Source organism: Sturnira hondurensis, unplaced genomic scaffold (assembly GCF_014824575.4).
Source record: "Sturnira hondurensis isolate 20B ecotype Veracruz unplaced genomic scaffold, ASM1482457v3 Scaffold0018728, whole genome shotgun sequence".
NCBI lineage: Eukaryota > Metazoa > Chordata > Mammalia > Chiroptera > Phyllostomidae > Sturnira > Sturnira hondurensis.
Genome location: NW_028091359.1, coordinates 1,869,083 through 1,883,811, shown reverse-complemented (window position 1 = coordinate 1,883,811; position 14,729 = coordinate 1,869,083). Strand labels below are relative to the sequence as shown.

General features: G+C 48.2%; 2 protein-coding genes across 6 annotated transcripts in view; both read left to right on the top strand.

The window, feature by feature from the left end:
- GGNBP2 (gametogenetin binding protein 2) overlaps positions 1 to 4,178 on the top strand; it is a 35,776-nt gene extending 31,598 nt beyond the window's left edge. For all 4 annotated transcript variants that reach the window (XM_037069801.1, XM_037069802.1, XM_037069799.1 and 1 more), the window contains 5 exons: positions 455 to 602; positions 960 to 1,085; positions 1,168 to 1,316; positions 1,819 to 2,067; positions 3,535 to 4,178. In XM_037069801.1, the coding sequence (XP_036925696.1) occupies positions 455 to 602; positions 960 to 1,085; positions 1,168 to 1,316; positions 1,819 to 2,067; positions 3,535 to 3,738 (876 nt within the window). In that variant the 3' untranslated portion in view covers positions 3,739 to 4,178. The remainder of the gene's footprint in view (positions 1 to 454; positions 603 to 959; positions 1,086 to 1,167; positions 1,317 to 1,818; positions 2,068 to 3,534) is intronic.
- Positions 4,179 to 6,375: 2,197 nt separating this feature from the next.
- On the top strand, positions 6,376 to 14,347 carry DHRS11 (dehydrogenase/reductase 11). 2 transcript variants are annotated; one of them, XM_037070041.1, is made up of 7 exons: positions 6,380 to 6,679; positions 9,478 to 9,687; positions 11,443 to 11,537; positions 12,203 to 12,332; positions 13,182 to 13,274; positions 13,485 to 13,550; positions 13,676 to 14,347. In XM_037070041.1, the coding sequence occupies exons 1-7, from the start codon at positions 6,533 to 6,535 to the stop codon at positions 13,715 to 13,717; spliced, it is 783 nt and encodes a 260-aa protein (XP_036925936.1). In that variant the 5' UTR covers positions 6,380 to 6,532; the 3' UTR covers positions 13,718 to 14,347. The 2 variants fall into 2 exon arrangements, with proteins under 2 accessions (XP_036925935.1, XP_036925936.1); XM_037070040.1 differs by lacking the exon at positions 13,676 to 14,347 and having other exon boundaries at positions 6,376 to 6,679; positions 13,485 to 13,656.
- The last annotated feature ends 382 nt before the right edge of the window (positions 14,348 to 14,729 follow it).

Genomic DNA, 14,729 nt, shown 5'->3' with positions numbered 1-14,729 from the left:
TATCATCCATCTATCTCCTGAGAGTGCTTGACAAGTGAACACTGTAGTGATTATTAGTACACTTTGATTGCCACTACCTTGATTTGTGCTAAAGCACATGGAACTTTTTCCACTGTTGCTTTTGTACCATTAGTGTAAGTGTCAGTACAGTGAAAAAGGCGCAAGTCACATGTTAGTATTATGATTAAAAATAGTTTGGATTTAAGGAACCCCCAGGGTCAACAGACCACACTTGGAGAATTGCTATCCTAGACTTACCTGATACAATTAACTCTTAACTTACTTTTAGTTGGTTCATAGTCCTGAAGTGAATTAATAATTTTTCATGAGAATAGTTTTTTTGATTGTTAACCTCATAACTCATATTTAATTGGTTAATGTTAAAGAAATTAGAGTGAAGCCATTATGGAGATAAAGCTTTCTAAAAACTGTCTCTTAACATTGATGCTTAAAGGAAACAGACTTCATAGAAAACAGCTGCAAAGCCTGTGGCGGCACTGAAGATGGTAATAATTGTGTAGAAGTAATTGTTACCAATGAGAATACATCGTGTACCTGTCCCACCAGTGGCAGTCTTTTGGGGTCCCCTAAAATAAAGAAAGGTAAGTAAATACTGTTTCTTTTTAAAATGAACTCTTAAGCTTTTTTTCTTTAAATGTGGAACTTTAAAGATGCTGTAATCTAGAATTTAGGAATTACTTTATAGCACCTAGGATATCATTTAGTCAGACACTTAATATTTCCTTTTTTAATGATGTTTGATTTGTTAGTATTTGATAAAAACAAAGAAACTGTAAATCCCTAATCATATTTGCATTATTTATTTTCTATGCTTCATAAACATCAATTAAAATTTTTTTTTTAATTTGAAATTTTTTCTGTGGTTTTTAGTTGGTTCACTCTTGTCTTAACATATTTATTGGTACGTTAATTGTAACTGTCACCTAATTTATTCTCAGGCTTATCTCCACACTGTAACGGCAGTGACTGTGGATATTCATCTAGCATGGAAGGCAGTGAAACAGGCTCTCGGGAGGGTTCAGATGTCGCCTGCACTGAAGGCATTTGTAATCATGACGAACACGGTAGGTTCAGATTAAGCTTCCTGATCGTTTCTGCTACTTGGCTGGTTTGAGCACATAAATAAGAGATTATTGATTCCTGCAGGTGATGACTCCTGTGTTCATCATTGTGAAGACAAAGAGGATGATGGTGATAGTTGTGTTGAATGTTGGGCAAATTCTGAAGAGAACACCACCAAAGGAAAAAATAAAAAGAAGAAAAAGAAAAGCAAGATGTTGAAATGTGATGAACATGTAAGTGTCATAATTTGCAATTCTTAAGCCTTTGCTGTAGAGGGAAGAAGAACCCATTTTACTTAGAATGGCAAGTGTGCAGTTTAGCTGCTAGGGTTTATTTATTTTTTTGAAGAATGAGCACCTTATGCAGTTCCATTGGTTGCTCATCTTGTGATTTGTCTGTGTGTCTGATGTGGTCATTTGTCCACAGTCCATGAGAATCATAAATCAATTCATTCTTTTTGTAATTCTTTGATATGTATTAAGCAGTTAGCTTGGTCTTAGTTTTCCCATCTGTAAAATGAAGATAAATGTCCCTACAGATTAGGTTCTGTGAAGATGAAATGAGATTATCTTGATGGGTTAGCATAGCATCTGGTATGTAGTGTCTAATACATTTCAGCTACAAAAACAGTAGCTGAATAAAAACAATTTAGCATTCTTTTAAAAAAATTAATATACTGTCAGCATTTTTTAATTCCTGCCTTTTTACCTGGAAAATCCTTTGCTATGGTTTCAGATCCAAAAGCTGGGAAGCTGTATTACAGATCCAGGTACTCGAGAGACCTCAGGAAATACCGTGCACACAGTGTTTCACCGCGATAAGACCAAAGATGCACATCCTGAAAGCTGTTGTAGCTCTGAAAAGAGTGGGCAGCCACTGCCTTGGTTTGAGCATAGGAAAAATGTACCACAGTTTGCAGAACCTACAGAAATATCATTTGGTCCTGATTCTGGAAAAGGTGCCAAGAGCTTAGTTGAACTTCTTGTAAGTAAGCCATGATGTCTTATTGTGGATAACTGATTGCTCATGGGCTAGATGTGGAAGGGGACAGTAATTTTGAGGGTTTTAAGTTAGGAGTAGGAGAAGGCTCTTAAGAAATTAAGGGCATTGTTTTATTATTTTTTTGGTGACTCCATTCTGTTTTTGCAGCTACTCTAGGGTACATTTTGTCCTCTTTTGTCTCAAAGATAGAAGAAATTAGTTAGGAGATGGGGTAGAATTAGCATTATGTCTAGGAATCTGCCTCCTTAAAGAGGAGGTTATTGTAAGTAAACCACCTTTCTTTTTTAATATTTATTTATAGATTTTAGCCCTGGCTGGTGTGGCTCAGTGGACCGAGTGCCAGCCTGCAAACCCAAAGGTCCTCAGTTTGATTCCTAGTCAGGGCACATGCCTAGGTTGTGAGCCAGGTCTCTGGATGGGGACATGCGAGAGGCAACTGATCAGTGTATTTCTCACACATTGCTGTTTCTTTCCTTCTCTTTCTCCCTCCCTTCCTCTCTCTCTAAGAGTAAATAAATAAAATCTTTTTTAAAAAATGTATTGATTTGAGAGAGAGAGAGAAACATCAGTTTGTTGTTCTACTTATTTATACATTCATTGGTTGCTTCTTATGTGTGCCCCAACCGGAGATTGAACCCACAACCTTGGCATATCAGGACGATGCCCCAAAGAACTGAGCCACAAGGCCAGCACAAATTGCCTCTCTGAGTGGCAGTTCACAGTAGCCACCCTTCCAGAGAAGGCAAAAATACAGAATCTGAACTGGAGCCCACTTTCTAGGTTACTTCCTTTAGGTGTCATGTAGGATAAAAGTGTAACTGAACTCGGAAAACCTTTCATAGCTGATTCCAGTTGTTGATCCTGGAGATGAAGTGTATATACCCGATTCTAAGTGACCCAGTGCATTGTTGGTGTGAGGTTTGGAGAAGGGGGAAGGAAGAAGGATGGTATCTCTTTTATAGTAATGAAGATCCTACTAGAACCACATTCTTTAGAATACTAGTCTTTTTTATATGGTTATAAATGATGTTGTGTAACTTATAAGTTAAAAAAGGTTATATTTTACTTGTAGAAATAAAAGTTTCAACTGGGGATCAGCCAGAGATAAGTCTGGTTATCTAAAATTTAGTAATTAGTTGTAACCATCTCCAGTTCTTCATCTTTTAAGGCAGAAAGAAGGTATGTTAGCATCAGCTAGGCTCAAAAGCTTCTGGGACAAATGATAGATCCATAGTTTCATTCCGAGTTGAGCTGGATTTTATTCTCATTTAGTACTTTCTAATACAGGATGATATTATGCGTTCTCTGTAAACGTTTCAATTAAAGGCTTTATTTTACTGAATTGAAATTAAAAAGCTAGACTGCCTTAATATTTAGCTGTCCTCAATCAGCATAGCATTTTCCATTCTTAATTTAAGTCGTAGTCTTAACTTCTGCTTTAATTTGCAGGATGAGTCTGAATGTACTTCAGATGAGGAAATCTTTATCTCACAAGATGAAATACAGTCATTTATGGCTAATAACCAGTCTTTCTACAGCAATAGAGAACAATACCGACAGCATCTGAAGGAGAAATTTAATAAATACTGCCGCTTAAATGATCACAAGAGGCCCATTTGTAGTGGCTGGTTGACAACAGCTGGAGCAAATTAAGTAAATAAAATAGCTGTCTTTCAATGAAACACTCGAGATGACTACTGCGCCTTCTATTTCAAAAAACCTCTTAATTTAGTGACTTACGGCAAATTTTTATCTTAAATCAATGTGATTCTTTCTTGTTTTGGGAGATGGTGGAGGTAACCTCATTAGTTTGTTCGTTCTTCAGGCTTGTGTCTTTAGTTGCGTGGCTACGCAGGCCTGCCATATGATTTAAGCCATCTCTTTTCAGTAAATGTTTCTCTTCCTGTGAGACTTACTAAAGCAACTTAGTGGCAAAAAGTAATGTTGTACTTATACTTCTGTACAGAAATGACAATGAGCTGAATATATGGTTTTACGAAGTAGACATCCACTTGCGAAATGTTTGGATGTAATGTTAAAAGCGCAATGTGCAAAATTTAAATAAAGAATATTTATTAATACGCACAGTAAAATTTGGTGTACATGTTTCTACTTCATGTATGGCAGTATTTTAATATATGGCACTTGTGGGCTTGGTACTTGGTCAGTGTTGATGTTCAAGAGGATGAAGAGCAAATAAGGATGCAGATACAGATTGTTGAAGACAAAAATCTTACCTTGATCATAATTGACAATCAAGAAAAGTTTCTGGTCTTTTGGTTTGATAGAATAAATTTGCTGCAATACCATTAAATACTGGTTAGCATCTTTCTCATTTAATTGCTATTATTGAAAGTTCTTTAAACTGAGAGGTTCGTGTTGAACTAGAAGAGTGAAAACAGAAGTTGGCAGAGTTTCAAGGGTTGCCTGATAAGTAATTAGCGGGTAGAACTGGAATCAGAAGGCTGCACTGAGAGCTTACCACACGGGTCTGGGGAAGGGCATGTTCTTACCTGCTTTCCAACAATAAAGTCACTATGGCATTCCAGTTTACTGTGTGTGAAGACTGAACGAGAGAATCCTCTAGGGGTAGCATTGGGCTGCCATTTAAGTGGTTGAGTCAACAGTTCGATAAACATATGCTTAGAGCTTTGTGTCTGCATGTTGATAATACTTGGTGGGCAGCAGACATGTGGTGGAGCTGTCAGTACCTCGGTACAAGTGAAGATGTGAATTTTATGGGCCTAACCAGACTTTAAGTGGACAACATCTGAAGCTTAGTGAGATTTAATTTATGTAGTTGGTGGCATTTCTTTGATCCATTTCTTAAGTTGTCTTTTTAAATCTTAAGTGTTGTATAGGGATTCCTCTCTACTGTTGTTGCTTTCATCTTGGAATCCATAAAAATTGACCAAGGGCCTTGTTGGAGTTCAGGCCCCTCTCCACCACCTGTTGCAGTCAAGTTTTCTCTTGAAATCCCTGAAAGCAAGGGCTGGTTTTGTTTTTATCTTTGCCTTTAGGGCCAAACTTGAGTGTTTGTCGAATGAATAAGCCAGCCACATTTACTGCTTATTCTGTTTCTTGCATTGGAAGGATTCCAGTAGTTATACAGAGATACTGTTTCTTTGGAAAGATGGCTACACTAAGAATGCCGAAGGAAGGAAGATTTCAGTGCTTTTTAAAAAAATATTTAATTTATTTATTTTTAGGGGGGAAGGGAAGGAGAGAAGGAGAGAAATATCAATGTACGGTTGCCTCTTGTGAGTCCCTTGCTGGGAACTGGCCTGCACCCCAGGCATGTGCCCTGACTGGGAATCGAACCGCGATCATGTGGTTCGCAGGCCTGTGCTCAATCCACTGAACTACACCAGTTAGGGCGAGGTTTCAGTGCTTCGATGAAATATATCCTAAGTGGTCAGAGAAAAGTGAGCAAAACCAACAACCCATGCAGAGACAAAAGGGAGAATGGAGTGAAGGCATTTTAGGAGCACATCCCCTGACCTGAGACTGAATTCCCTGTGGTCCAAACCATGCTTTACAAACCCTTTCTTAGTTATCTATAAAATGAAGTATTAATGGGTACTGTTTCACAGAACTGTTCTACATATTAATATACTTAAAGTGCTTAAAAGTGCCTGTCACGCTGTAAGTGCTCAATAAATGTTAGCTATTGCTTTCATCTTTGGTATATACATCGTGATATATGTGCTGCAATGAGAGCCAGAGGCTCTAGTGCAGTTGGAGGCGGTACATTGGAATAGAACCCTCCCACTACACGTGTACTTGGAGGTGTCTCAATTTTTAACCACTACTTCTTGGTAAGGGCAGGAAGTTGTGGATGCCTAGTAGGGCAGATCTCTACCTTTGGTCCCAAGGTCACCCGTCTTTGGGCTGAATCATTCCCGTCAGCCACCGGTAGGTTTAGTAGGGCATTGGAGTCACCTTAAGTGCCCTTAATTTCCCTTCTTGGCCTTGGGTCAGGAACAGGAAAGGGCTACTGGGCAAGAGGCGAAGGTACGTACAACCGCGGCCGTGGAACAAACCCCTGCTAAACATCGAGTTCCCTGCCCCAAGGAGACCAGCTTACCACGGAAAAACCCCAAGTTCCTAAGACCCTCCCGCACTGTCCTACAGCACTGAAGTAACAGCTTCCCCGCGCCAGGGGTGAGGCGGAGCCGGAAGGGGCGGGGCATCTACACGCAGTGGGCGGGACGCCTGGCTGCCACCGCCCTCCGGCAGGATGTGGCGGGTCACCGAGGATAGGAGGGTGGAGTCTCGGCCGCAGGCCGGCCAGATTGGAGGTGGGCCCAGGCGCGGCACCGAAGGGGGCCGAGCGGCGGAGGCTGCCGGGGCCGTGAGAGAGCGGCCAAGCCCCTGCGACCTGGGGCGGAGCTCCGCTATCCTAGTGCCCAGCTCGCGGAGCGAGGCGGTCGGGCGGCTCGGGACCATGGCCAGAGCCGGCATGGAGCGGTGGCGTGATCGGCTGGCTCTCGTGACTGGAGCCTCGGGGGGCATCGGTGCGGCTGTGGCTCGGGCCCTAGTCCAGCAGGGACTGAAGGTGGTGGGTTGTGCCCGCACCGTGGACAACATCGAGGTAAGGCCTGGCCGGGAGCCAGCCGCTCTGAGAGGCGGGAGGCGTTCACACCGGGGTAGGGGCCAGGTGAGGAAGGGGGAGTGGCCTGAGTCTCGCTGCGACGCAGCCCTCCCTAACTGGCCACCCCAGGGCCATTTACAAAGGGATTAGAGACCGGAGGTGTGAATGCATTAGTAGGGAGGCTTCTTGGATCCCTAAGGGCAGGCCACTACCTTCGCTTTTTTAAGTCTCGTCTTTTAAGGAGCCTTTTCTCTTGACAACCCCTACCTCATTGTACCAAGTCTCTGGCCTCTTTCTCCCTCTCTCCTACCTGCTTGCTCAGATAGGCTGAGGAAAGGGGAACCAGAGATCGGGAGCTGGCTAGGCAGCCAGGGAGAGGGAAAGAAAGCTTTCTGATCTCAGTGGCTGTTAGCTACTGGATTGCTTCCTCTGGACTCCAGACAGTCAACAAAGTCGAGCAAAGTTGCTGGCCAGCGAGATGAGCAGGAGCTAGAGGTTTTGATGATCATTTTTCACCCTGGTCTGAGGTTGGGGTTGAGGCGGGAGTAGAGCTTTCTGCGGGGGGGGGGGGGGGNGGGGGGGGGGGGGGGGGGGGGGGGGGGGGGGGTGGCCACCTTCCTCCCCCAAACCTGAGATTTCACTCTCTACCGAATGGACATAAAGGACTGACAGTGGGATATTCACAGGTAGTCCTTTCTCCAGCTGCACTGTCCCGAGTGGGGCTGAGTAGGTGAAGTAGGCACTGATCTTGTGAACCCTTGAGGGGACAGAGCAATTGGAACTCCTGGTTTTTCTGTTAAAGGAGGTGGGGTTGGGAGCAGAGTTGTAAACAGCAGGAGCTAGGAGGCCAATGAAACGAAACTGGCCATGTTGGAGCATGGATGAAGGAGAGGAGAAATTTCACTCATGGTTCATTGGATTTGCTGAGCAAGATCCCTCTCTTGGGATGAGGGATCTTGCTCAGCAAATCCCTGAGCAAGATTGGTTGAGCCAGTGCCTAGCTGCCCAGCGTTATCTCCACTTGCTCAATACCCCTGTCAGGGAAGGGGTAAAGAGGCCTTGTGTAGGGGCAGAGGGAGAAGGTGTACAGGAAGGAGGCTGTCCCCTCCCCTGCTGCTGACCGAAGGTGTACTTTATTGCCTCCTAGAGAGTCTCAAGGTCACCTGCCCCACTCTGCCCCTCCCTTTCTCCTGAAGTTCAGGAGCCTTGGTGCCTAGAGGATTAGGTCAGGGATGAGAAGGTTGGGTTCCCTAATTCTAAAGCTACTCTCACCTTCTCTTCCTACTCCCCGGCCCCAAACTAGCCAGGAAAGGGGGTCCCTGAGCTCCAAGGAGAATTTCCAAGCTGATCACTTAGCCACCTGATAACTCCTTTAATGAGGGGAGAATGCCTTCGCTATGAGGGGACTGACATGATGTGAGGGCATTTTTGAGGACAGATGAGGAGGATGGGTGAGGCAATGAGAAGGCAGTGACAGGGAGAAATATACTCTCAGGCCCTCTGTTCTGGCTTTCCTATGGGGGCTCTGAATCTGGAGGGGGAAGGGAAAAGTTGTCGGCCATGTGGGGCGAATTCCAGGTTTCCTTGCCCACAGTGTGCTTTTATTGATGGACTAGTTGATAGTAAAACAGCTCTGAGTTCTGGCCTCCTGTAGAGAGAAGCCCTGTTTCCTAAGGTGGTCGTGAGTAGGTAAAACTGGTTGAAAGGGGAGCTTCTGAGTCCCAGAGGACTATACGTTTTAGACTTGGAAAGTTAAAGCAGAAAAGAACTTCCTAGCTCACCCGATCTAGCCATTTATTCCCAGCTTGGTTCGAGGGGAGGGACACTGCAGGCCAGGGCAGCTGGCCAAGCTGGCTTCCCTCTAGGGTACTCCCCCTCCCTCTCACACTTGTACATAATCACCTTCACGAGACTCAGGTGCTCAGTCACTGGCCTCCAAGGCCACCTGGCTTGTTTCTTCCTGCTTCTGAATGTCAGCTTTCCTCATAGCCATCTCTCAGCGGCTCTGCTTTCTCACATCTTCCTCTCTCTCACGGCTTCTCAGTGTGTTGAGGGGCCTGGCAGTGCACAGGGGTGCTAATGTCACCTGCCACCTGCCTCATAGTCTCCAGAGACACTTTGGGGTGGAGGGTGATGCCCCATGGGACAGAGAAAGAATCTGTCCTGACTTCCTGACCCTTCCTGTAGGTAGGGCAAAGGGAAATTGGCAATTGGGCTCGACTGAAAAGTGTGTGTGTGAGAACTCTGAGCCACTGGCTGCAATTTGTGGAGGGGAGGTGACGGTTCAGATATAAGCCCTTCTGGTTGAGGTGATGGGAGAGAAGAGACCGAAGCCCTGGCGTCACCAGCTCAGTGGCTCTAGGCACTGTCAGAAGGATGGGGTGGGATGAAAGGTGTATCTGACCTATGAGCAGAGGAGGTTTTCCTGTGGAGGGAGAGGCAGACAAGAAATCTTACTCCATTCCCAGGATCCCCGACCCCCTTCTTTGGCCCCCTCAGAGCTCCAGCCCTTCTTTCTCCTTAGAACTGAAGACTCCCCTTTATTGTTCATCAGTGAGGTTCCTCCATTGATAACCTCGGCTTTCCCCTCCCTCACTCAGCGGGTGCTCTCATCCCCTGGACTTTGACCAAAGAAAACAAGCTTCGGGGATGGGGCAGTCCCAACATCAGTGTGATCAAAAGGTGACCCCCAAAGGAGGGAGCTCCATAAGCGGTGACAGCAGAGGGAGGTTGTCTCTGGCTGGGGGTGTGTGGGAGTGAGCAGCTCACCCCAGTTAGATCCCTGTTGGGTTTCATAGGAGCTGGCTGCTGAATGTAAGAGTGCAGGCTACCCCGGGACTTTGATCCCCTACAGATGTGACCTGTCAAATGAAGAGGACATCCTCTCCATGTTCTCGGCTGTCCGCTCTCAGCACAACGGTGTGGACATCTGCATCAACAACGCTGGCCTGGCCCGGCCTGACCCCCTGCTCTCAGGCAGCACCAGTGGTTGGAAGGACATGTTCAATGTAAGGGCTGAGGACCTGGCGTGGAGGTTGGGAGGACAGCAGGGGGCCAGGGGTTCATGGACCAGAGCACTGCTCTGGATAGGACATCTGGCAAGAGGGAGCTTTGGGTTCCTACCTGGGGCACTGTGACTGAATCCTTGCCTCTTTCCCTACTGGAGGGATAGTGAGTGGGTGAATGGCCATATCTTTTCCATTCTTCTTTCCTTGGAGCCCCTGGGTGTAGTTCTGAAAGCCTTGGCTTTACATGTTTCAATACATGTTGGAAATGAATTTAAAATGCTTTAAAACTACATGTGACCCAAACACAGCCTGCAGGACATGGGTTTTCAACTTCTGTACTCTTAATTAGGGGGCATGTTGGGGTATGGAAGTATTCTGAGAAGTTGTCAGCAGTGCGTAAATGGGATGTGTCTTCCCCCCTTACAATTCTTTTCATATCTGCTCACGGTAGCCTTAGTACCTACAAGGCGCTTGGGGCCGAAAATGAACAGTGAACATTGAAACAATGAAAGCGGAAGTGAAGCCCTCTTCCTGCCCTCACACAGCCTTCTGGGAGATGGGAGTTGTGATCCTCACCTGCAGTAGGCTCTCAACTTGCCTATCTATAAAGCGAGGGACTTGTATTAAACCCTAAGGCCCCTTTCAGCTGGTAATTCCATTAGGATCATCCTTGAGGCACCTTCTCCACTCCCCCTAACCACCCAGCAATAGGAGACGGACTCCCCTGACCCCAGGGATCTGTCCCTCCGACTCCTCCTGTCCTCCGCAGCGGAGCTCTCTGCCCCGCCAACCCACTCTGCTAAGAGGGCCAGAAACAGGGCTGAAAGCCTCCCGTGTCCTCCTGCTGTGACGGCCGAGGCAGGCTCACGCCGAGAGTGTTCTGTCCTGGTGCCTGGCTCTGACACCTGATAAAGAAGCATCTAATCTCCCAGCTGGGTCCCTCTCTTCTGGAGAGGCGAGACAGGAGGACCTGCTGAAGGCTTTATCTCTGCTTTTCCCCCTGCATAAAGCCAAGGGGTGGGGCTGGGCAGGAGCTCTTGAGCGGAGATACTTCTTCAGGCCTCTGTTCCATGAAGGGTGGGTACTTGCGGTCACCTCCGCTGGAGGGGGCAGGAAGGGACCAAGGAAGGCAGGAGGCCCCTGTGCCCTTGGGAGGTCCCCTGCCTTCCTGTGACAAGTTACCCCACCCTCTTAAGAGTCTCTGTGCCTAGTCCTATAGATGGAACTGAGGTTAAAGGGAAGGGGGTCAGGCCTTCTTCACTGGTAGTCTCAAGGGGGGGGGCGCAAAAAAGGAGAGGAGAATAGCTGGATGAGGTGGGGAGGGGCTACCATCTGCTTGAGGAGGGAGATTTTAAAAGCCGTTTTAGGCCGTTTAGGAGAAAGCTGGACCAGGGGCACATCCCAGAGAAGAGTAGGGTATTAGGGGAAGAAAAGGAGGTGGTTCCCTAAGGTAGAGGTTCTGCTGTGTCGAGAGGAGCCAGCCAGAGGGTTCCTGGGTCGTGGGTGGGGCTTGGGATTTCCTTTCCAGTTTGCAGGAACTTGGGAGTCACCCAGGGAGAGAAGCTACTACCTCTGCTTTCAGCTGGGGCTGGTGGCTTTAGGGGAGAGATACCTAAGGCAAGGTACCCTGGGCCCACTCTTGGTTTCTGGTAGGACCTAGACCCAGTTTTGGAATCCCCCAGGTGTTCTCTGGCTCCATCACCTGCTCAGGGGGGCCCAAGCTGGAGACACCCCATTGCCCTCCCTGGCTTGCAGGTGAACGTGCTGGCCCTCAGCATCTGCACGCGGGAAGCCTACCAGTCCATGCAGGAACGGAAGGTGGACGATGGGCACATCATTAACATTAACAGGTGAGACCGGTGGCTGAGGGCTAGAGTGAAGATCACCGCTCGCCCTCCAAACTGGGCGATCTGCTACAGCTCATTTGACCTCCTTGGACCTGTTTTTTGGATAACACGGGGATTTAATATTCAGTTAACACTCATTAGTATGGTTATAGCGAGGGAAGAAGTTGTGTACATCAAGTACCAGGTCCTACTTGGCTGGAATGGGTAGCTCAGCCCCTTGTCTTCCAGCTGAAGCCTGGGGGCGCTTCCAGTACTGAAGTTCACCATTCCTCGGGCCCTGGAGTGAATCCCACCTCATGGTGCAAAGACTACACAGCATCAATGGGGAGCCCCACTCTGAGCGGGGAGACCTGGCCTCTGCCCCCAGAGATCTTCCAGTAGAACCGCATCAGTGAATGCGCAGATGAAATGGAGAGATTTTTGACAGTTGCATGACCAAGAGAGTGGATTCTGGGGTCAGCGTGGGGAAGACTTCTAGAAGAGTGGGGTCTCAGGAGCCGCTTGAATAATCGAAGCTAGATTAGTGAGCCACAAGGATGGCCCCAGAGGCCCCCTTTAGAAGGCTTCCCTGCAGCATCCAGGTGGTGGGGTTGACTGGGACACCAGGGGGCACTGCTGGTCTCTCAGGAGCGTCACTCTCTTCTTTCCCCTTCCCTCCCTCTACCCAGCATGTCTGGCCACCGAGTGGTACCCCAGTCTGTGACCCATTTCTATAGTGCCACCAAGTATGCCGTCACTGCACTGACAGAGGGACTAAGGCAAGAGCTTCGGGAGGCCCAGACCCACATCCGCGCCACGGTGAGGGTGTGGCCTGGCCCTGGTGGGGATGGGATAGGCACAGGCCCTCTCCACCCCCCACACATAATGGCCAGGGGGCATATATCCAGGGTGTGCAGCTTAGAACCCCTGCAAGAATGCTGGGCACAGAGCTTCTGAGCTCTGCTGCTACTTGCATAGCCCCACTCTGTGCTTGAGTTTCCCCCTTTCACTGATTTGAATGGAATTCAGGAGGATGGGCCTGAGGGAAAGCAAGGGATTGTGGGAAACTGGGTGCACAGTGGCTGGAAACCAGAACTCTGGGCTCTTCCATTAAAGGCCAAATGACCTTGGGCAGCTTACTCAACCACTCCAAGCCTCAGTCTTCTCATTTGTAAAACAGAGATCATGATAATCTATCAGGTTATGAGTTTTTTAAAGATTTTATTTATTTATCTTTAGAGGGGAAGGGAAGGAGAGAAGGAGAGAAATATCAATGTATGGTTGCCTCTTGTGAGTCCCCTGCTGGGAACTGGCCTGCAACCCAGGCATGCGCCCTGACTGGGAATCGAACCGCGATCGTGTGGTTCGTAGGCCTGCGCTCAATCCACTGAGCTACACCAGCCAGGGCATAAGGTTTTTTAAGAGACAACATTTTGTAAAACATTTATCTGGCTCCTAGTAAGGGCTCTGTAGATGGTAAATATCATTGTGATCATCGCCAGTGGCAGCTTTGGAGAGAGGAGGCAGCTGCTGGACATGGGGCGGCCATCCCTGTGAAGCTGGGTCCCAGTGGCTTCCATCCTTTCCCTCCAACCTCCCCAAGGCCTGACATCTGATTAGGGGGGCGGGAGGCAAAGCTCAGCTCCTAAGCCCTCTCTGTCGGCCCAGTGCATCTCTCCAGGATTGGTGGAGACTCAGTTCGCCTTCAGACTCCATGACAAGGACCCTGAGAAGGCAGCTGCCACCTATGAACACATAAAGGTGGGGCTTCCCTCTGGGCTCGGCGGAGGCACTCTAAGTGAAGGCAGAAGGAAGGGAACCCTGGCCTTCAGACCCCATCCTTCTCTCTAGCCCATCGCCCTTCCTGGGGGGTTGGGGGGGGATGTGGATGCTGGAGAGGACCTCAGTGGTGGGAGGGAGCTTGCATCCATTCTGTCCTCATCTCAACTCCCCTTCCCCTGGTGCTCTCAGTGTCTCAAACCCGAAGATGTGGCCGAGGCTGTCCTCTATGTCCTTAGCACCCCCCCACATGTCCAGGTAAGTCTGGCCTTGGCTGTCTACCCCATGGAGAAGCCCAGCCATCCCCAGAGGAGGGGAGCAGGGAATCCTTAAGGGGCCGGGCAGCGTGTCCTGGCTGCCTCAAGCCTTTGTGCCTTCTGCAGATCGGAGACATCCAGATGAGGCCCACAGAGCAGTTGACCTAGTTTCCTGTGGAGATCTCCTCCTTCCCTCCCGACCCTCGCCCTTGGTTCCGGCCTCTGGATTATAGGTGTTCATTTCTGGATTCCTGGATTCCTGGATTCCTGGATTCAACTTTCTCTCTCCATCCTGACCAGGGATTTGAAAATTTGAGGTCTTTTTATCTTGTCAAATTGTTCCCACCACAAATATGAAAAGTGGGCTGGGGAGAGGAGGTGGTGTCCCTAACTGTTTTACCTGTTCACTGATTCTTGGTCCCCTTCCTGGGCTCCTTGGCCTTTGTTTGCTGTCCATGGTCTTTTTTCTCTTTGACCTGGGCAAGGGACTTGGGCCAAAAGGGTGGCTTCCCCCTCTCTTCTTGCACTCCACCTTCTGTCTCTCAGGGATGAGGTGGCAGAGAAAACCCCTCTCCTTTTATCTGAGCGGTTATTGAGGCTCCAGCTTCCTCCCCTCCCTACCCCACTGCCCTCCTCCATTCCTTCCCTTCCCTGTCCCAGTTCTCCAGCCCAACTGTGGCTTCTTGGCCCCTGGGGGTGAGGGTGTCATCACTCTACTCTGCTGCAGCACAATACCAGGACCTGCCTCCCAAGTGGATTTCAGTATGATAATTAAAAAAGAAAAACTGCAACAACCGACCTTGGCTTCATGGGTGTCTTTCAGTTCTTCCTCTTTCTCTGTGATCAGGGGTGGTTGTGTCTCAATTTCTTCCAAGTGAGTGGAAAGTGGGTGAATTTAGACACTCACTCCTGGAGTGTGGATTACCTTAGGTAACAGGTGTGGTTTTGGGTTGAGTCTTAAAAATGGGTAGGAGTTTGCCAGCTAGAAAAGGAGACGAGATGTGCAAGGCCCAGAGGCCTGAAAGAGCATGCAGTGTTGTGGGAACAGTTCTGTGGGAACAGAACTTGGTGCAGGAGCGAGGTGGAGCTGGGAAGCCTGGATCCCTAGGAGTCTGAGTGCTGAACAGGGAGTCTGGCCATTACCTGTGGGCCAAGGGCATCCTGGGCGCAGGACAGGCAC